A 22,188-nucleotide genomic window follows, 5' to 3' on the forward strand; every position below is an offset into this window, starting at 1 on the left:
AAATAACAGGACTGCTCCCCTTATCCCGGGGAGCAGTGCTTTGCCTGGGCTGTGTTCAGCCATACCGCCCCCGATCATTTCCAATGGGAGGATACTGTGGTTTGACCGTCAGTAGTTGAGCCTTGAAGCAATGCAAAACTACTGCAATGAGGCACTTACTGTATGTCACTCATGTCTGCAACATTCGCCCACCAGAGCGCGCTGGAAACACCAAAACATAGGTGGCCGGAACACTTGTGTCTCCACTACACACACACACAGTGCGTTTGATCCAGTATTCTGAGTGTAGACTAGTTTCGATAGACGTCAGCCGGACCTCAGTAGCCTGCTTGGGCCTTTTCTGCCAATATGGCAGCGGCCAGCCGTTGGGGGTCGGCAACATGGGGGCTCCTGGCCATGACGCGGCCCACCAGCTCCGGCGGGAAGATGTTACACAGGTCGACGTACGTCTTCTCTCGTGTGTCGCCATAGCGAGCGTGCACCGCGGGGGATTCCGAGCGATGATGATGATGGGCCACGAAGGAGGGAGGGGCACGGGAGGGCACCGAGAGACGAGTGCCACCGGGAGGCGGGTACGGGGGCAGCGAACGGGACGTGCCGGACAGGTGACTCAGGTAGGGCGCCGGGTGGGCAGAGCGGTGCTCGTGGGCCCAGGGGCCCGCGGGCCACGCAGACCGGCATGCGTCCGGCAGGCTGTGGTAGGCAGACGGCTCGTAGCGCGCCGGGGGACCTAACCCGTAGTACGAGTCCCAGCCGGAGAAGGCCTCGTGCCTCTGGTGGTGGAGGTGCTCGTACAGACGCGAGTCAGATGCGCTCTCGGTTCGGGCGGGCGCCATGCAGCGGCCGAGGGGCGAGCCAGGCGGGTGGGGGTCTGTCTGGGGGAGGGAGCGATAGTCCCCCAGGCCGGGCGGGTGGGGCTCTTGCGGGGGGAGGGAGCGGTAGTCCCCCAGGCCGGGCGGGTGGGGCTCCTGCGGGGGGAGGGAGCGGTAGTCCCCCGGGCAGCTGGAGCGGGCGGCCAGTGGCAGGTGCTGGAGGTGAGGAGGCAGGGGATAAAGGGGGCGCTTCGGGGGGGCATCAGGGGGCGGGTCACGGGCAAGACTTTGACCCTGGGTGTGGTAGCCGTGTGGCGCTGTGGAGCGGCCATGCTGGACATCGGTGTAATCGTGATGGAGGCCGTGGGGTTGGTGGTGGACATCGGTGTAGTCATGATGGAGGCCGTGGGGTTGGTGGTGAGTGTACGGGCGGCTGTGAAGGTTGGGGTAATGCAGACCGTCTTCCAATAAGGGCTCGGGGGGGATGCACCCGGGACATGGCCTCTCTCCGTAGGAGTCGCAGCTGCTGCCGCTGCAGCTGGCGTTGCTTTCGCTGCCACACTCCGAGCCGGTGGAGCGTGCCGAGCCCAGGAGGCGAGGGTCGCTTGCCTCGGCGGGGAAGCGGCAGTCGTGGCTCAGTCGGGAGGACAGGCTCAGGACGGGGTACGGCCGCGTCACAGAGTAGTAGCTCAGGTCCGGCGACTCGCAGTGGCGGTAGAGGTCATTGCCGGGGGTCGGGAGGAGACCGTGAGGAGTGGTCACTCTGGACGGTTGGTCTTGGGGGACACCGAGGCCGGACGGGGGGCCTCCCGGGGCGGGGGACATGGTTAGACTTAAACTGCAAGTGCTACTACTACTGCTACCAGCGCTACTGCTGCAGATGCTAGCCTTGTGGCTTTCCCCTCTGCCTTTGGCTATCAGCTTGTCCTCTGCGTCGCTGTACGACAGGGCTCGGATGCTGGGGTCCGATTGCCTTTTCGGGACGCCCGTCTTCGCCTCGATGGCACCGACAGGCACACTGTGGCTCTTCACCAGCCCTGCATCACCCTGATTCTTCGCGGCGATGCAGGTCTTGGCGCTTGCACGCAGCTCATCGGCCACGGCGCGCTGCGGCTGGCCACCTCTCTCCGGGTGGTAGTACTTACACTTGTGGCCGTAAGTGCACTTCTTTCCTGCAGGAAAGGGGAAGGAAATCACAATTGCATTAATTGCCTGTGTATTTTTAGAACCTCGTTTCAGATTAGATTACATTTTACGTTTATTTATTTGTGGCATCACAATATCAGATTTCCTCTCATAATGGACTGGATCATTCTGAAATGATTCCAAATCTCATTTCTGTCAAGGGGCCGTCTATTTCAGTCTCTGTCCTCTCTCTCTCTCTCTTTAGCCAGATTCCAATACTGAAACGTCCTGTCCTCGACTCGAGTCGTTTCCTTGCGCCTGAGCCCGGCTCTCAGTGAGGTCAGTGAGGAGGCAGGGGGAAGAATCCATAAGGTTCGCTTAATGGAACGGGAACGCTCCTCAATCAATCAGCGTCATTTTGACGTTACTTATGACGTGTCACACAGCTGGATCACTGGAGCCCGGAGAGGGTTGTCATGTGGAGGATGAGGATTTATGTCACAGGAGAAGAAAAAAAACATGCAAACGTCACAGATTCAGTGATGTCAAACTACATCTCCAAAGTGAGTGACAGCCACAGCCACAACAATAGACCATGGCCTGGGTACCACCCATTTAGAGGAAACATTGGAAAAGTTCTCATTCTACTGCTCTGCCATCAACATGTGGAATGCCCTGACAGGCTGACTCCATCCATTAAACTAAAGCATGTGTAACACTCATCTATCAGTGAGTGAATATGCCAATCATTTCTTTGCATATTTGTCATAACCTCCCCATGCATTTTTTGATTGCCAGGCAAACAGTTCCAATGTTCAATGCCAAAGACACAATTAAATTGTTAATCACATTTATTTGTGTGACAATGAATTGTAACTGTGACAGCCCTGTGATCCAGATGGTACAAGGTGGCCAGTCGTGAATCCAGCAGAAAAGCACCACCCAACCTCGTCTCCCTGATACCCAGGTCTCCATTCTCCAGAACTCTTCTGTGATTTGTGAGAGAGAGAGAGTGTGTGTGTGTGTGTGTGTGTGTGTGTGTGTGTGTGTGTGTGTGTGTGTGTGTGTGTGTAAATGGTGCATTTATATAGTGCTTTAATAGATGCAATACATTCACCCATTCATACATGATGGCAGAGGAAACCATGAAAGGCACCAACCTGCACATCGAGAGCAATTTGGGGTTTAGAGTCTTGCTCAAGGACACTTCAACACTAACTCTGGGGGAGCCCGGGATCAAACTGTGAACCTCACGGTTCCCATCCGACCGGCCACTCTACCCCTTAGCCACTGCCGCCCCATAAGAGAGAGAGAGAGAGAGAGAGAGAGAGAGAGAGAGAGAGAGAGAGAGAGAGAGAGAGAGAGAGAGAGAGAGAGTGTGTTTCCTCACCATATGGACAAGGCTGTTTCTTGTGTTCAGGCATGACAGGTCTCTTCCTCAGGAAGTTGTCTAGGCTGGGTCCATGACGACCCAGAGGGTCATCTGGAGGCATGAACCTGAGAGAGAGAGAGAGAGAGAGATGGGTCATGATTTGCTCCATGACAAACAATACATATTACAACCTAATCCAGTAATGTCTAATGTGAAAACAACACAAGAACATTGCCTCATTTAGTGTTGCACGCTATGCCAAAAAGAATGCTACATTCAAAACAACCACTACACCTTTCAACAGAACAGAACATGATTAATGACTATGCATAAGCATCGCAACAAAACATGCATTAATGAATGAATACATGATTATGTAAGCACCGCAAACAAAACATTAATTGGGGTCAAAACCGGGACAATTTGGTGTTGAATTTTGAAAAGCAGGACAGTATTGTGTTTTACAGATATTGTAAATTTGGGGACAATCCTGGTGAAAGCGGGATACTTCTGTTCACCGCCAGTAACATCATGTCTTTCTAGTGTGTAAGCAATCTGAGAACCCATCGTCAAGAAATAAAGGAAAAACAGTGCCCTCGACATGAGTCAACAGTCTGTCTTGAGAGACTAGTGTGTAAGTGATCAAGATAATAGAATGCACAGTATCATTTGTCTGAATCTCCACTAGGTGGCACTGTGGCAGCATTAGCAAGGGAACAAAGTCAGATAAGGAGGAGGGCTACAGACAGACAGTCAAACTTTGTGGTTGGACACAAACACCAATTTTTGGTCAGGTGAAACAAGCTAGAAAGCAAGTCTTCTAGCTTCCCAAAATAAATTACCCCCCAATATTTTGTCTGCAAATATATTTTTTCTGCTCCTAGTATTCATGATCTCTTGCTAAGTATTGTTGGCTTTGTCGTTATGTTTCTGATTGAATACACAAAACCACAATGGAAACAAGCCCTCTGGGCTTTTTGTGGTTTTTCTTTTAGCAACATTAAATAACTGACTGTACCTCTGTACCCTTTGCAAACTGTTAATAAAGTATTCAATCAATTGGGTACAGTGTGTGTGTACGCATACGTTTTTGTGTGTGTATAAATGTATGTCCTCAAGGGTCAACCTTGACTGTCTTTTTCAGTATATGCTTGACTATTTTTGTTTTTTTGATACACAAAGAAGGGGTAGGACCCGATAGGTTTTTAACTAAACTTCTTCCTATCCCTTTTTCGAACATAAACTACAAGGATATTAGATATCCCTTGTTTTATTTTATTTTTGTTTTATTATTATTTTAAATCTAGTTCTTTTATTTCCCTTGCCTGTTCATTTATGTTTTAATATGTTCGAAATAATAATAAAATAAATAAATGAAAAAATAAAAATAATCAATCAATAAAAATCAGTCTGGCAAAGCCAGGCTATTAGTCAGGGCATCTGACCTATAAATATCCGACGCACATAGATTTTAAGTGCTCATGTGGCCATGGAATAATTGATATTGTTAGAGTTAGTGCCGAAGTGTCCTTGAGCAAAACTCTGAACTCCCAATTGCTCCCAGCCTCCCGATGTGCAGGTTGGTGCTTTGCATTGATTCCTCTGCCACCAGTGTGTGAATGGGTGAATATAATGCACAATGTAAAGTGCCTTGGATAAAGGCACTGTATAAATGAACCATTTTGGGGGCGTGTTTTCATAGACCTGGTTGCTTACTTATCTCGCAAACTCTGGCAACACTGGTTGAGTTGAGGGGACATGCACTTGTATTTGTCATTATGATACAGGGTAGATATAGCAGAAAGCCGTGCACGCGCACACGCACACACACCGCCCGGCCGTCCCATTATTTACTTGTCGTTGACGAAGGAGTACATGAGCAGCCTGTCGTCGACAAACTTCTTCCACTCCGGCTTCTCATTGGCCAGGTCTCGGTAGTTGTCGTTGGAGACGATGACGCCGTCCGACTCGTACGCAAGCTTGACGATGAAGCGGTCGTCGTAGCAGACCACGCGGCGACCCTGGACGCGCCGCGACGGCGTGAACACCAGGAGCTTGTCCTTCTCTAGAGCACGCAGGATCTCCTGGTCTGTGAGTGAGCGGAGCAGTGGTGGGAAAGGTACTCACATCACATGATGTTTTACTTTAAAGGAATGCATTTTATAACTGTTTTTAATATTAAATATCATATCGTTTATGTCCCTCAAACTTATTTCTAATGGTTTGAGCCTAAATCACCACTCTGATATAACCATGGCCTTTCTAAAGCAGTTTTGGCTGCAGTACCACAATGTCACAAGTAGCACCAAATCAGTTGGCCTGTTGTGAGACCATGCACTGTACATAAAAACCCAAATATGATGAGAAATCCTGATTGTTCAAAATTGGGTATTTGTGGGGATAGAAGACATGTAGGCTCCCCTACATCCCACAAAAAAAAGGGAAAAGTTGAATTTCATGTTGTAGGACCTTTGTCCTCTATTGACCTTTAACCCATTTAGAAGTGAAGCCGATTCAACAAATGCCTTTGCAAGACACACACCAGTGTGTGTGTGTGTGTGAGAGTGAGTGAGTGAGTGAGTGTGTACGCGTGCGTGCGTGCATGACCGACTGACTGACCTGTTATGGGGGCATCCGGACGCGACTGCTCTTTCCTCCAAGCAGGTACAAACACTGTGATGTCATGATGACCTCGCTCCAGGAACCAATCAACAGCCAGCTGTATGCCGTGGCAGGAGAACACTTCCTTGTTGCCGTGGCTAAGGAACCCAATCAAGAGAGAGCCGTTAAAACAAACAGGTGCGTGCGTGCGTGCGTGCGTGCGTGCGTGCGTGCGTGCGTGCGTGCGTGCGTGCGTGCGACCGATAATATTACCAAAAAGTTAAAGAATTTTGATTTAATAAATGTTATAATTCTAATTAAAATCATTTAAAATAATGTGCTTTAAACGTGCAATAGAATAAGTACTAATAAAATAATCAATAGGTGTTGAATCTATTGATTCACGGTCAATGCATGGGAAAACGTTTACTACTTTTACTGTCTCTCTCTACCATGACCAGGTAGCTAATCCAGAGTTCAACATCTTCCCCTAAGTACAAAAAGATACTCAACAGAACCCACCACAGACATTTCTATCAATTCTGTCGTTTACTCGTTTAGTCTTGTGGTCTAAATCTGCAATGTATTGATGATTGTAACATTACTGTCACCATCCACAATGTATTGATGGACTGCTCAGTGCTCTCACCTCATTGCAACATTGCTGCCGTCCACCACGACGGGTCGTAGGTTGTCCTGGTCGCCCAGGGCGTCCGTCAGGCAGGGTGAGTCCGACCTCTGGCCCTCCAGGGAGTCAGAACAGCCGCAGGAAGAAGCTGATGAGGAAGCGGACAAGTGGGCGTGGGGGGTACTATACCCAGCCGGTGGCTGCTCGCCGTCGGCTGGCTTGGTGCCCAGTTTGACCAGCTCTCCCAGTGGCTTGGTGCCCAGTTTGACCAGCTCTCCTAGGATGTCGTTGATGAGGGTGTCCGGGCCCAGCTTGGAGAGGACCTGGTGCACCGTCTCCTCCGAGTAGCCCAGCTTCAGGCAAAAGTCCAGCTTGGCCTGGTAATCCTTCCCGCCCGGCGCACTAGCCTCCCCGCAACCTAGGGCGGGGATGGAGTCGGACAGGGACCGGTGGGGGGAGGGAGGAGGGTCAGACGGGCTCCTTTCGCGTGGGGAAGGGGGTCGGGACTGGGAGGGCCGGGCGGTGCGTTCGGCGTCGGGATCAGGCTCAGGCACAGGTTCAAGTGGAGGGTCCGGAGGCCCGTCGGTGCCCAGGTCCACACACTGGGCACGGCAGAGCGGCTGGTGGGCGCTCTTAACAGGAGCAGCTGATCCGCCCTCGCCTCTGGCCGCGTGCCCGCGTGTCACGGCGGCGTGGCGGTCGGCCTCGGACCCCGACCCGAGCTCCGCGTCTGACGCCACCTTCTCCTCCTCCACCTCCCCGGGAGAAGGGGAGCCTGGGGAGGCCGCGGCGACGCCGGAGCGCTCCTCCGTAGCGGGGGGTCCCGTGGCGGAGCCAGCCTGCCGGTCGGCCCCCTCTATGTGGAGGTACTCCAAATCCAGCCCCAGGTGGAGGATGTGGCCTGATGATCCATGCTCCGCATGGTCCTTCAGGCCCATGGGTGTGTCACGCACATCCAGCACGCTCTGGGCTGAACGCTGCCCAGAGCGCCCGTCATGGATGCTGACCACTTCTCTCTCACACAGCGCCTGTCATGGATGCCTGCGCAGAGAGAAAACAGAAAGAAAAGCAAGTCAGACGTAAAATAAGATCCGAGCGATAGAGGACGTCAATGTTGACAATTTGTTTGAAAATGAGGGATATACTTACTGATCCTACTCAACAAGACTAATTGTACAACTAAATAATATATTTTTTTCATAAAAAACACCCTGAATAAACTGCACAGGCAACGAAGAGATTTCGCAAAGGATGAAAAGAAATAGATCTATCATTGGGCAACAATGATTACACTGTACTTGCTTCCGTCAAGTTCCACCCGCTTGATAACAAAAATAAGGCACAAAACAGACCTTGACCTGGCTGGAAATAATGCTCTTTTAATGCAGCTTTGTGAGTCTCTCTCGTGTGTGTGTGTGTGTGTGTGTGTGTGTGTGTGTGTGTGTGTGTGTGTGTGTGTGTGTGTCTGTGTGTGTCTGTGTGTGTGTGTGTGTGCCTGCCTCCCAGCATTTGCAGCACATCATATCAAATATCAAACTTTTAAGTTAGTATATATTTTTGAGGGGTGCTAGCCCCTCCTATGTCCAGCTTTAAGGATTTGTGTAAACTAGTGATGGGAGATTAATCTGCAAACACATCGGTATCGGCCAATATTGGTCTTAAACCAATTAATCGGTAATCGGTATAGGTAAAATAATCGGATTTAGCAGACATTTAATTTTTATTACAATTATGTTGAAAAATTAATTTTAAAAAAGCCTGAAAAAGCCTTTTGTGATGATGAAGGCTGCAAATTATATCTGTGTTTTCTGCGGAAGCTTTCAAACGGAAAAAAAATACTACATTCAAGGTGTTTATGTTGGGATATGGGCCAACATTACAATAACGGTGCATCCCTAGTTTTGGAATAAAGAGGCATTGCTTTTTTCAATTTTTTCAGAATGGCCAAAATAATTTAAAATACAGAATGAGATCATATCGACATCAGTTATATCGGTTATCGGCCATAATAGCAATTAATTATATCGGATATCGATATCGGCCAAGTTTTCTCATCGGTACATCCCTGGTGTAAACACAAACAGTGAATGCCATTGGCAATGAAGTGTGAGTGTTTGTGTAAACACAAATATTGTGTAAACACAATCATTGAAGACGAATGTGAGGACGCAAATTGTGATTGGCCGGAATGAGATGATGTAATATGATGATAAATAAGAGCTAGGTGTTGATACTGGTTTAATTACAGTTGTATAACCAGTTCTGATGAGATCTTGCACAGCCTCTGTCTGTCCGTCCGTCGTCGTAGTTACTTTATCGGGTGTAAATAAATCATGTGGCGTGGTGGTCCGGGCACCCTTTGAACTATAAAAACGTCATGTATTGTGCATTTAATAAACAGTTATAATTCTAATGTTATTGCGCCAACAGTAGGAGCTATTAAGAGGCATTACCCAGCAACAAAAAAACTGAACTTTGGTATTAGTAAGTTGTATATGAAACTGGCCATCATATAAGAGTTCTTTTTTTTGCTATTTTGTCCCTAGTGCCCACCTATCCTGTTACACCGTTCAAACACACACAACCGTTAGAACTGAATACTAAAACAACCCAACACCCCCCCCCCCCCCAGCACGCGTGCACACACACACACACACACACACACACACACACACCACCACCACCACCACCACCACCACCCCCCCCCCCCCCCCCCCCCCCCCATGGACTGTGAACATCAGGCTGCAGAGAGGATGGAAGAGGAGGGGGGGTGTGTGGGGGGAGGTGGGAGCGCATTTTATGAAAGGGGGTTGCCTGGCAACGCTGCTGGGCCACTGTTGCTAAGCTACAGCTGTTGGAAAGCCTTTTCCTATAGGCCCGAATGCCAAGACAGACCCCTCACTCACTCACACACACACACACACGCACAGTCTAATACAGAATGGAATAGTGGGTGTAAAAGGGGCTGGGTTTAAAGTGTGCCTGACTGGCGGCCCCCCGACAATGGAGATTGATCAGGGTCGTGACCTCAGCAGCGGGGACACACACACACACATACACACACACACACACACACGACCGGGACCCACGGTCCCGGAGCTATTGCCGGTTTTGTCCGAAAAGCAGAGATCTACAAGAGCAACAAAAAGAAAAATCACCCTTTTCGGTCACCCGGGGGTCCATGGGGGTCCGCTCGGACACCACAGTCGCCTCCGGGGGACTTGCTGGGGACACCGCCTGACACCCCCAGGCCGAGGGAGGGGCTCCCTGGGCGGGAAGAGGCGCTCCGCGGGCCGCCCAGAGCTCCACGGCGGCCGAGCCCCGGCCACGGACCACAGTATTCAGTACCGCGTGTGCACTGTTGTTTTAAATTCTTAATTCTGTTTAGAAGCACACCAACGAAAATCTGGAATCTGAATTTTTGTTTTATAATACCTATTTCTACGTTTTATTTAACCACTTCTAAATAGTATTTAGAATTCCAAATGTCATTTATCAAATATAAAATCTGAATTCAAATGGTCGAAAAATACACAAACCGACACAGCTCTGGTTACTCATGTCTTAAAAATATTTTAAATTTAACCAGTTTTTACGGTTTTCATTTGACACTTGTGTTGGCAATGTAAAAGTGTTTTCTTGTGCCAATAAAGCTCCTTTGAATTGAATTTAACTGAGCGAGATAGCAAGTGTGACTGTGCATGTGCGTGTAGTGCACATGGAGGAGAGTGTTGCTGCCAGCAGGCAACAGATGTCTGCTCGGCGGCAACACACACACACACACACCACACACACACACACACACACTAACTGACACAATCACATGCATGCACGCACAGTCGCACACACACACACACAGACAGACAGAGGTGACAAACGCACGCACACAGGCTTGCAACATGTTTGTCTACCACTGACAAATGGTCACCCAGCTACAACATAATTTATGCAACCACGTTGATATAAAAACTACACATTCAGCAGTGTGAAGACTCTTAACAGTTAACACATTCTACAAATGCCTTCCATGTCAGTAGTTCTCAAACAGTTTCGTACCCCCTTACAATGACATGCATTTGGCCCCATCCCCCAAGGTCCCCCCCCCCCCCCCCCCAGTTTGCAAATGCAAACACTTCCAAAAACAATTCCAAAACATTTTTTAAAAAATCGCAGCGTGGAGCACCACAATCCATATAATATTTCCTACCTGGGATTCGAAACAGTCTCCCACACTCCATTTGTCACTGCTAAACCCCTTATGCCTAAACTTCTTTCCCTTTTTTACTATTTTGCAAAACATTTTTGAATAGTTCAACTAGTCAATCTACATTGACACATAGTGAGCTTGTAGACTGGCCATTTTAACTATTCACAAATGTTTTGCAAAATAGTAAAAAAAAAAAAAAAAAAGGCAAAGAAGTTTAGGGATAAGGGGTTTAGAGGTGACGAAAATGGAGCCCCACATTTCTAGCGCTCAGCCAAGAGGCGATGCCCTGCTTAGCCAGGGGGGAGATATTGCACTTTGAGCTTCAGGCAGAACTGCTTGTCATTCAGTAGGTGCCCTAAAACCAGACACCACGGTGCAAATGTCTCAATGTCACTTTGTTATGCATGCACCTCATGGTAGTACAGCACCACAAAGGCCTTAAAAACAACGCTTCGGACATCCCAAAACAAACTAGTCAGGCTACTGCTTGGCCTTCCATCTAGAACCCAATGAACCCCTGCTCATTTTGTTAGGGTAGGATGGCTCCGGGTAGAAGACAGTAGAGCAACTTGCAATGGGCATTGATAATGTACCTGTGCAACTACTTTAATGGGCCTGGCCTGGTCTATAAGATACACTACTATATAATTTTTCAACCGCGGTCGAGATCATGGATTTCACAATGCCACGCCAGACTTTCCGGTCTACTTTACATCCCCAGTTCCTGCTTACTGATGCATGTGTCCCTAGCGATGACATCAGGGAACGACGGTTTTCTACCCCTGGTCTGCTTTGAGGCAGGATTCCAGAGAAGAAGCCAGGGAAGATATAACCTCATTGTCTTGTCAGCTCTGTAGGAGTGGCCGGCAAACTGTTAACACGGGGAATGTTGCCGTATATTAGATTAGTCGATGCATGGCTCTTCCAAGAGAGATTTTGCGCTCTCATTAGAAGGCGAGTGTAAGTGCCATCCAACCGTTTCTCTAATTTATTTGAAAGTGTCCATGTCTCTCAGCCATAGAGTAGAATCGGCTCGACGGTCGTCCTAAATATTTTTACTTTGAACATCTACTACTACTACACTACAACACCGGATTGACACCCAAGTACCTGTCAAACTACACACAGAGTGCCTTGGATCTAGCCTGGCTAATAAGCCAGACTCAAATCACACTGTCGTGTGGTATTTGAGTCTGGAGATGCTGTGTATGGATCTTGTTTCCCGGGGGGCGGGTTCAAACATTTTCTCTTTGACGCAATTGGTTAAAGCTACTGTCAGTCAAAGGTCTCAAGCATTGAACGTCACTGTACCAAAGCCCGCCCATATTGCATACCGTGTCCCGATTGGCCACACCAGTTCTCTGGTGTAGGAAATGGGCGTACAATTGAGCCTCTCCAGACCGTAATCCGCCGGCAGGCTGGCTTATTAGCCAGGCTACCTTGGATCCTCTTCTTTTATGTTATGATTTAACCTCGCCAACGAGCACCTGTATTCAGTTCAACAAACAAAGGACCACGGCAGCACTCCCTTCTTCTATTCAATACCTGTCAAACTACTTCAAAAATGTCAATCAAGTCCACAATCACCAGAGAGAGATAGAGATAGATAGATAGATCGATATATACAATATCTAGATACTATAAGCTCAAGAGTCACAACTTGACACGAAGTGACACATTGTGAGCTTTTAGATCTACTCAACAGTGGCAGCGGTGGCCGAACGGATTGCGGAGCGGTCTTGATACCGGAAGGTCGTCAGTTCGAATCAGCGGTCCGACACGTTAAAATTACCACCGCTGAAGTGCCCTTGAGCAAGGCATTGAACCAGTACCATGAAATGTTCTATGAGCAGGGCCTGGCTGGAAACAAGTTCTTGAGCTTAGCCCAGATACCTGGGTAAATATAGTAACTTTGCTTTGCTTCAAAACGTAGGGCATATCTATGTTAATAACAATTGGACCCAAATGGAGCCATAATAAGACCTTTCAGGTCAGAACTCACAGTTAATGAGGATGTTGGTGTTGAAAAGCAGGAGGCAGACACATTCTGTACTGTTAGAGGGGGGGGGGGGGGTGTACAACAGGAAACAACTAATTAAGGCACTTCAAAGGGTTATTCTGCGTCGTTTTATGGTGTACAAGACACGCCACGATGAACGCTTAAGTGGGCAGGTTGTGTGAATAATAAACGTTAGTCTTAGTGTAAAAAAAGGTTATTATTATCCTGAAATTAGCACAGATCAGCATCCTGATCTGTGCTAATTTCAGTTACGTCTGACATAGTCCAATATGTATGTTTTTACATATACTTGATCATTCTCAATAATTGAAATCGTAAAAGAGTGCTCTGTCGGGTGGAAACGTCCGAAAAGTCTGTTACTTTTCAGGATTCTAATTCAAAAGCAGCATCAAAGGTAGTGTAGTGTGTTATGTTGTGTCCCAGTCATGCTTGTGGGGCATCGTCTATGTATCGTCTATGTTTCTGTTTAACCCATTTTGGGGGCGGGAACCCCTTTTGGTGTTAGCATTATGTTATGCTTTAGCTATTAAAAAAATAGCAGATCTACAAGCTCATAGCGCGCCACCGAGTGGCGCGCTACGAGCTTGTAGGTCTGCTATTTTTTTTAAATCGAAGAACCACTGACATTTTCAGAAAACTGTCAGGATGTAGAAGACATTTTTAGAATCTGATCTCAGGTCAAAATGGGTTATTAAATAAACATATTGAAACACAAAAGTACAGTAGCAGATCTACAAGTTCAAAGTGGATATGCTACTTTTTATCAAGTAAGGCATTGATTTATGAATCAGAACCTAACTAACAAGAACAAACTGATGATAAAATCCAGACTACACTGAGATGCAGAAGAGCTGATGATAGATAGGCCTGTCAGGCTGTCACAATAATTACATCATCGCCTAATTGCAATTATTTGAGATAATCACAATTATTTTTGCATAATTGTCAATCGTTTCCATGTTGAAGAATATACCGTCTAACTTGACAGAGCTTGAGAGGATCTGCAGAGAAGAATGGGAGAAATACCCCAAATTAAAGTGTGCCAAGCTTGTAGCATCATTCCCAAAAAGGCTTAAGGCTGTAATTGCTGCCAAATGTGCCTCAACAGAGTACTAAATCAAGAGTGTGAATACTGTACATGTCCAGTTTCTTATAAATTAACAAAATAATCGAAAACAACTTTTTTCCACTTCATCATCATGGGGTATTGTGTGTAGATTCATGAGAAAAAAAACTAATTTAATCCCTTTTGAAATGAGGCTGTAACAAAATAAATGTGGTAAAAGTGAAGGGGTATGACTACTTTCCGGATGCACTGTACATTACAAATATATTCAAAAAAATAGCAGAAATTGCAGATCTACAAGGTTACAACACGTCACCTCGTGACATGTTGAAAAACATATTAACAATTATTAAATGTGTCAGTGATCTTTGTTATTTGTCATATCTGCCCTGTGCAGACATGACAAACAGAAATACAAATTGTAATGTCCCAATGTTCAATGCAGGAAAAACACGATTAAATCGTTAATTGCAATTATTTGTGTGACAATTAATCGTCAACTAAATCTTAAGACAGCCGTATCTGATTATGCTAATACAATACAACTTACCCCTCTACACAGTACACACACATACGTCCCGACAGACAGTCACAACAACAGCATGTAAAAAAAAAAAAACCTCCAAAAAAACACTTTAGTTCAAAAGTAGACTTCTCGTCTCATCCCTGCATGTTGGGAATCCCCATGAGCCTCAAATAACTGTAGAAGTTTTGCACCAGATCCAATTTAAACCATAATAGTTCTCCTCATGCCTCGGCGGCAGAAACAGCAGCGCTGGTATTCAAACCTCACTCACAGTACGCGCTTCCTAGAGAGCCACACGCACACGCACGCACACACAGTGTATCTTTTCCTCGTTTTTTTTCCTCTAGAGCAGCAGAACAGATGGAGCAACAATGTCTGCTTCCCCCTCTTGTTACGAGTGGCTGCCTGTCGACCAATCGCGGCCCACCGATCTCACAATGCGACGCTCAAACATGCACCCAGCGGGTGGTCAGGGGTGTGGTGGTGAGGGGAGGGGAGGGGTGGGATGGGTGTTTTGGGGGTATCCCTCCCCAGACACACGTACTTAACCCGCCGATTCTACAAATGCCTTCTAAAATCAGTTTGTTCTCAAACGTTTTTCATGCCACAAGGACCCCCCCAAAATGATAATTTTGGACCCCCCCCCCCCCCCCCCAGAAGAGAAGATCTGCGTTAGAAAGAATATTCAAAATCTTACACTTTCAAGATTTTAGTTGTTTTTTCCCCCCTCAAAAAAGCAGGTGTACTAACTTAGCTTGATCTTAAATATCTGTTGTTTTTTAGGACCACTGTTCTAAGCCACAATAGAGGGTATGCATGTGACATCATCATCAAACCAGGAAGTTATGCGGGAACGCATACTGAGTGCCAAAAAATTACTTTCTGGCATTGACAACTCATACATCCAAACAGAAAAGTCCAATATGATTGCATTGAACGATGTTAAACGACATTAAACTCACTTTGCCACTCGATTTGCCATTCACTTTATGCATGCGCATACCCTCTATTGCAATGATTAACGATTTAATTGGACTAGACGCGGTGCAGGCACACAAACGAGTGTCACAATTATTTCATAATTGCCAGATCGCAATCCGTTAAGGCCAATCACAATTGTTTTGCATATTATAAATCATTATAATCAAAGGGACAACTGGGTGAAATTAACAGAAAGAGAAAATGTAATATTTTCCAGGTCACTCTTTAACCCACTTTTTATCCTGGCACAATCTGGCATTTAGTCAAAAGAAACAAACTCACAGTGTGTTGCTATGGCACGCGTCTTCAACTTGTAGATCAGTTGAATGATCTACCTGACCTCTTTGTAACAACGTTTTTGAACACATATGACATAAAAATGTAGACACACACACACACACACCATCAGCCAGATAGAAACCGTTATAGTTAATCACTTTCCCACACAAATTCACGGGCACACACACGCGCACGCACGCACGCACGCACGCACGCACGCACGCACAGACCAGACCCCCCCACCCCGCATCAAGTTAAAGAGCTTCCCCTATGTGGCCGATGACTCAAGGAGGGGTGGGTTGGTTAAACAATGGTAGCATCACAATGGGCCACTGGGGAGGGCAGCTGCAGTGTGTGGAGCCCTCCATTAGGGCTTGGGCTGGTGGTGAGGGGGGGCGTGGGGGGGATGCAACGAACAACACCTGGCTACACAGGCCTGCAGCCACTCTCCTCCCTTTGTCTAGCATTGGGAGGGTTTGGGGGGCAAGGCAAGCCTCAATCCCACCCCCACCCCTCTTCATGCTCTTTAAGAGAGCGCGACAGGAAAGGGAAAAGTGTGGTTATAGGGCTGAAAGGGAATAAAGGGCAGGAGGGGGTAGAGGTGGGGTGGGAGGTGACTGGACATCAAACAGTTTTCAGAGCCACAGTGAGCTGTGAGGGCAGGATGGGACGCTTATTGTGGGCGGCACGCTTAGGGCAGATGACACAAAAAGCAGACAGAAGGACAAGCGCACGCGTCCCACTACCCATCGCAGACTTCGGTGCATCTTTTTTTTCTCCGTACAGCGAGCCGATAGTTGTACATAAACAGCAGTGACGGAATAACTAAGTACTCGCATGTTCTACTTAAGTAAAAGTACCAATAAACCAATTATTTTTTTTACAAACATTGAGACTGGTCGCAGGGGTGACTGTTTCATGTCAGAGATTAAAATAGGGTGCATTCTGCATCCCAAAACGCAGTTTATAGTTAAGGGACGCAATAAAACAACGACCTCTGCATCCACGGGATGCAATACTGTACTACTGTACTGTTTTTTGTCCCTGTGACTCATCTAAAAGACCATCCCTGCATCTCGGGAGGGGACTTACATTGAAAACCTATTTACATCACTGCATGTAATCAATTCCCAACAGATCTCCAAAGTCAAAACCTGTTGTTTTTTGGAGCACTGGTTTCAGTTCATTCAACCTGTGTTGGCTAGTGAGGTGCACCCTAGGAGACAGTTATACTTCATTGCGCAACAGTATTGCGCAAAGAGAACAGCTGATATACAAGATCACATCGCATCACGGATGCGACTGTTGTGAGTGTAGAGGTCTGCTGCGTGACACCATCGCGGGATGAAGCATAAATTATACTTGATGGGCTGCAGGTGCACGTGCAGCCATGCACAAACAGGCTCTGCTGCCGTCATCATGAGCGCACCTCCTGTTCTTATGACAGCAAATGTAGGTGTGGTTGCTTTGAATTGCTAATATTGTTCACACACAGCAGGAATTAATGGATTATATATTTAAAGAGTGAGAGATCACAATAAAAATCCTAATCATTCTTCCTCCACACTGGGAGAAAAACAGCATCTGAAAGTTTTAATGGGGCATTTTTACGCGTGAGTGCAGTTAGAACTTTTCCATTGCATCTTATGAGAGGTGGGGTTCTTGTGCTGCCGGCCTGCGCGCGCATGCTGGTAGTTATCAGTGTGACGTCGTCTGATAAGGCGTCTACACTAGTACAGTATACTTCAGGGATCTCCATCCCTGATGTTGTTGCGTGATGCGACGCCTGGGGTGACCAACCAACTGACAGGAGTTGAACGTTTTCATCTGCTATTTTCAGAAAAGTTGTGAAAAATGTTGAAAGGGCACAAAACATTTTCAGATGGGGGTCCTACGCGGCCAAATACATGAAGAAGTTTGAGAACTACTGCTTTAGAAGGTATTTGTAGTAGAACCAGCATCCGTTAGTTAATGGGTGATATGAAGGATGGGTACAGTAGTCGTGTGAATGGTGGATGTCTTGGTAAGATGGTGGGGGGGGGGGGGGGGGGGGGGGCAGTTGACCAACTGCAGAGAGCATCATGTAACTTAAGACACACACACAGGCTCCTCTGGGCTCTGATTGACAAAGAGCCATCTGTTAAAACATAACACCAGGTGCTTGGCTTGCTGGAGATGTCTGATAAAGCATCTCCAGTCCACGTTCATAACGTTCCCTCTGCCCGCACAGTCACACTCAGTACAAAACACTGATGTTGGCCTACAGTTTACAGTTACTAGAAAAGCACAATAGAGCACGCACATCCACTAACTAAACGCCAGGTGCCGGGCCGAGGTAAATAATAGAAAAAAAGATATTAAGTCTTCACACTTCCAAGCTTAAAGGTTTCATGTCATTAATTTTTTGTTTTTCTTTTAGGTTTTATGACCTCAATTACATGCACACAACCTGAACTTTGAACATTCAATGGATTTTCTGTGGTCTGAGGTGTTCTCTTTGAAGCTCTTCTGAAGCCTTTTGAGCTGCAATGAAAACAGGCAAACAGGCCTCATAGTGACATCTGCTGGCACATTCCTATGTCATATATGGGATTTGTGGACTCTTACCTCACAGTCTATAGGCAAATCAGAGCACTTGTTTGAGCCAGAAAACCCCAGACCACAGAACATCTACTGTCTGAATGTTAAAAGTTCAGGTTCTTTGGTTGCAATTGAGCTCAGAAAACCTAAAAAGAAAAATTAAACACTATTCTTTTGTGTCACGATCCCTTTAAAGATATATTAAGTTCCTTGTAAGTTCCCTTAATACATCTTTAAGCTTGGGAGCGTATTCCAGTGTGCAGACTTTATCTTTTTATACAGTTACTACCCACAGAGTACAAAACTCAAAACCAGCTAACGCTCCAGCGGCTCCACACATCCCAGACTCTTCTCCCTTCTGGCTCCCAAACTATGGAATGAAAGAGTGAAGACTCACCTCTTCAGACTCCCCCTTAGCCTGTAGCACTTGCCCTAGCCTCGACAACCTTACAGGCATATGTAGGTTAATTGGTGCCTGTGGCACCAACCGGCACTGCATACTGACTGTTACAATATGCAAAGGCTAAAAAAATAATTTAGGTAGACAGATTGCCAGGTCATTACTGACCTGGCAATCTGTCATCTGATACACCAGTCAAACTGAAATGTCAGTTAAACTTAATTGAAATTGATGGCCTCACAGGGCCACACACTAAATGTCATTGTGCGATCATTCGTTGTTCTACAGTGATGTAGACACAAAACTAGCTAATAGCGTTTAGGCAAGGTAAGGATATATGTGCCAATTATCAAGGAGGTACTAAGATTTTATATCGTCTCTGTCGGGTGGAAACCTCATATATCATTCAAAACTGTTACTTGATTCAAATTCAAAAGTAGAAGATCTACAAGCTCGAGCTTGAAGATCTGCTACTTTTGATGCTTTTGTGTGACACTGCCGTAACGGTATGATCAACAGTAGGTTGGTAGAGTTGATTTACAAAAAAAACACAAAAAGGAGATACTGTTTCCACTTTCCTTTCCCGGAGAGAGAGAGAGAGAGAGATTTCACGTGAGGAGTTCATATACTACATATATTGTGGCAAAAGATGATGTCTCTCTCTTCCCTCTGTCTCAAGTTATGCGTCTCTCTAGTCTACAGTCTCTGTCTGTGAATAAAGCAGAAACAATACCATATCAATGTGTCAATTTGTGGGTCCTTGTCCTTGACATGCAAATGTTTGAGGAAGCACATACTGTATGCACCTTCACTTTCTCTCCACCACACACACACACACACACACACACACACACACACACACACACACACACACACACACACACACACACACACACACACACACACACACACACACACACACACACACACACACACACACACACACACACACACACACACACACACACACACACACACACACACACACACACACACACACACACACACACAGCCTGTTTTCTTCTAATATTCTGGCCCACCTGGCTTCTCCACTCAAATTCACAAGCTGTCAAACAATTTGCATGGTCTTTGTGTGCGTGACTGCGTGTGTGTGCATTGTGCAACTGTGCGTGTGTGTGTGTGTGTGTGTGCAACATGCAGCACGTTGAGTTTCACATGCACTGACGCACACATTTTTGAGTGGTGTAAACCACTCCAACAACCAGCTTTGTCTGTACCCGTGTATGTACCCGTGTACCTGTACGTGGTACCTGTACGTGGCCCCACGCACAGGTGAGCATGGTTGCTATGGTTAGTGTGTGACGTCACTGCACCACTCAGTTCACACGGGTGTGATTTTTAGTTCAACATACAACATGCATCCATCATGCATACATGATCACCGAGATCATGCATGCATTGTTTTGAGTCAACTCAAAACGATGCATGCTAGCCCTAGAATGTCTCTGTTGTTACATACATTACAAGTATTTCACATACCAGACAGTCAGAGCCATAGAAGACTTCCATTATAAAAACGTCTGGGTTTCCGAGTTTTCTGTGCAAGGTGAATGAACTGTATCTGTCTGTGGGCAGGCATATTCTGTGCCTGTGTGTGCGTGAATGTGTGCGGTTGTATGAGTTGAAGATTAGGTATCTGAAATGTATTTTTGAAATGCAATGTACTATTTTGTAATGTAATATAATGTATTCTGTAATGTTTTATTTATTTCTGGACTCTTCAAAAATAGACTTACGGTTGCGGCGGCAGAACGGCACTGTGTGTACTCGCTCAATAAATAATTCCAAAGACTTGGGAGTCAGATGTGGTCCTCAACTTTCATATCTGTCTGAAAGTTCTGGCAGAAAATGTTTGTTTAGTCAAATATCTCCACTTGTTCACGAGCTGCACCCGGACAGCTTTCTCTCAGGTCAAAAAGTGGAGATATTTGACTAAACAAACGTTTTCTGCCAGAACCTTTACATGGATGTGAAACTAGAGGACACTATCTCACTCCACGTCTTTGGAATTATTTATTGGGCGAGTACAAACGGAATGCCAATCACATTTATGCCACGCATGTTTCATTGCAACCAGGAGCGGGTGCAATCAATCCAAGGCTGTAGCCTGTGTATACAGAAATGTACGATAGTATATGAATGATCACAGACATTCTAGGGCTAGATGCATGCAGTGTGATCGAGTTGCAACATGAATTCAACATGCAAAATAAATAACGCGTGCAAAAATAAATAATGCATAATAATGTTTTGTACATCATGCATTCAACATTTTTGCTCAATGTGCACGTGCATAATCAGCCAGTTTTGGTTAAAGTATGCATTATGGTGATGATGGTGCGCGCACGCACACACTCAGGCAGGGGCGTGCACTGCACAGCCAGCCCACGACTCAGCCAGTCATAGATATATGTCTATGGTCCCAGTCCCCCCCCCCCCCTCCCCTCCCCACCCCACATCAGCCAGCCAATCAGCCATCCCTGCAGTCAGAGGAGCTCCCCAGCCGTCACGACCTGTGCATCTATCCATCTATGTGGTGTGTGCGCACACGCACAGTGCCAACACCGCCCTCACTCACGCACATGCATGCTGCGGGAACCACACACACACACAAGCATCCAAGGTACTCACGTTAGCAGCAGGCCATCCCCTGGGGCTCCACAGCAACAACAACAATGTGTTTTTAAACAAACACACACAACAGAACGATCCTCATTCCTCCCATCAACACAACATCCGGCGGCTGGAGTGGAGTGCAGCGTGACGTCACACCAAAAGCTTCTTCTTCTTCTGTCGGGTTTTATGGCGTTTGGCAACCTGGAATGGTGCATTACCGCCACCTACTAGACTAAGTGTGGAACTTAGATTCCACTACATTAACTGATGAGTTTCAGCATCAGTGCAATATACATATATAGTGCCCCACCCCAATATATCCCTTTCACACCATTGTCCATTTATGGCTCAGACATCACTGTCTGGGCCGGCGCAAATTCCTCTCGTAGGATGTCATCTAGCTCTAGAAGGACCAGAGCTAGATGTCATCCAGATCTTCCCCAGTAATCTCAACAATGTCTAAGAATCGCCTAGCTGCCTCCAACACCATCTTTATTCTCTCAGATTTCCTTTCTATTTCCACCGCACAGTTTATCACCATTGCGATGACTGCCAGAAACCTTTTAATATCAAAGCAGACTTGGCCAGCTCCGATCCTTTTTCCCTCGGATTCCTTTTGCAATTTGCACCATGTCCTTCCCTTCCAGATTATTTTCTTTCCTGATCCTATTCACCTTGATTTGATATTCCTGGCAACAGAAACACCTCAAGGGTGCTGCCTCGAACGGACTGACTCTGTAACTGACATATTCAATGAAAACCCTGTCTGGCAATGATGAGTTGCCAGACAGGGTTTTCATTGAAGGGGTTTAGAAGCGAAAAAGTCCGTTGTGGAGAAAAGGAACTATAGCCTATGCACTCCTCACATAGTGATTAGACTACTAATGAGTGACAGGTGATGCCACTTTTGGAGCGTGGCTGAGGATGTCTGTTGGAGAGAGTGTGAGTGAGACA

At 46.5% G+C, this 22,188-nt stretch overlaps 1 protein-coding gene across 1 annotated transcript; it reads right to left on the reverse strand.

Annotated features, from left to right (window-relative positions):
* Positions 1 to 204: 204 nt before the first annotated feature.
* Positions 205 to 21,379, reverse strand: LOC306917493 (putative ribonuclease ZC3H12C). The gene is made up of 6 exons (XM_079495755.1): positions 21,250 to 21,379; positions 6,560 to 7,579; positions 5,929 to 6,068; positions 5,164 to 5,398; positions 3,328 to 3,434; positions 205 to 1,984 (listed from the first exon to the last, which is right to left on the reverse strand). The coding sequence occupies exons 2-6, from the start codon at positions 7,474 to 7,476 to the stop codon at positions 318 to 320; spliced, it is 3,066 nt and encodes a 1,021-aa protein (XP_079351881.1). The 5' UTR covers positions 7,477 to 7,579; positions 21,250 to 21,379; the 3' UTR covers positions 205 to 317.
* Positions 21,380 to 22,188: the final 809 nt, after the last annotated feature.

The sequence above is a fragment of the Electrona antarctica genome (genome assembly GCF_951216825.1).
Source record: "Electrona antarctica genome assembly, chromosome: 24".
Taxonomy (NCBI): Eukaryota; Metazoa; Chordata; class Actinopteri; order Myctophiformes; family Myctophidae; genus Electrona; species Electrona antarctica.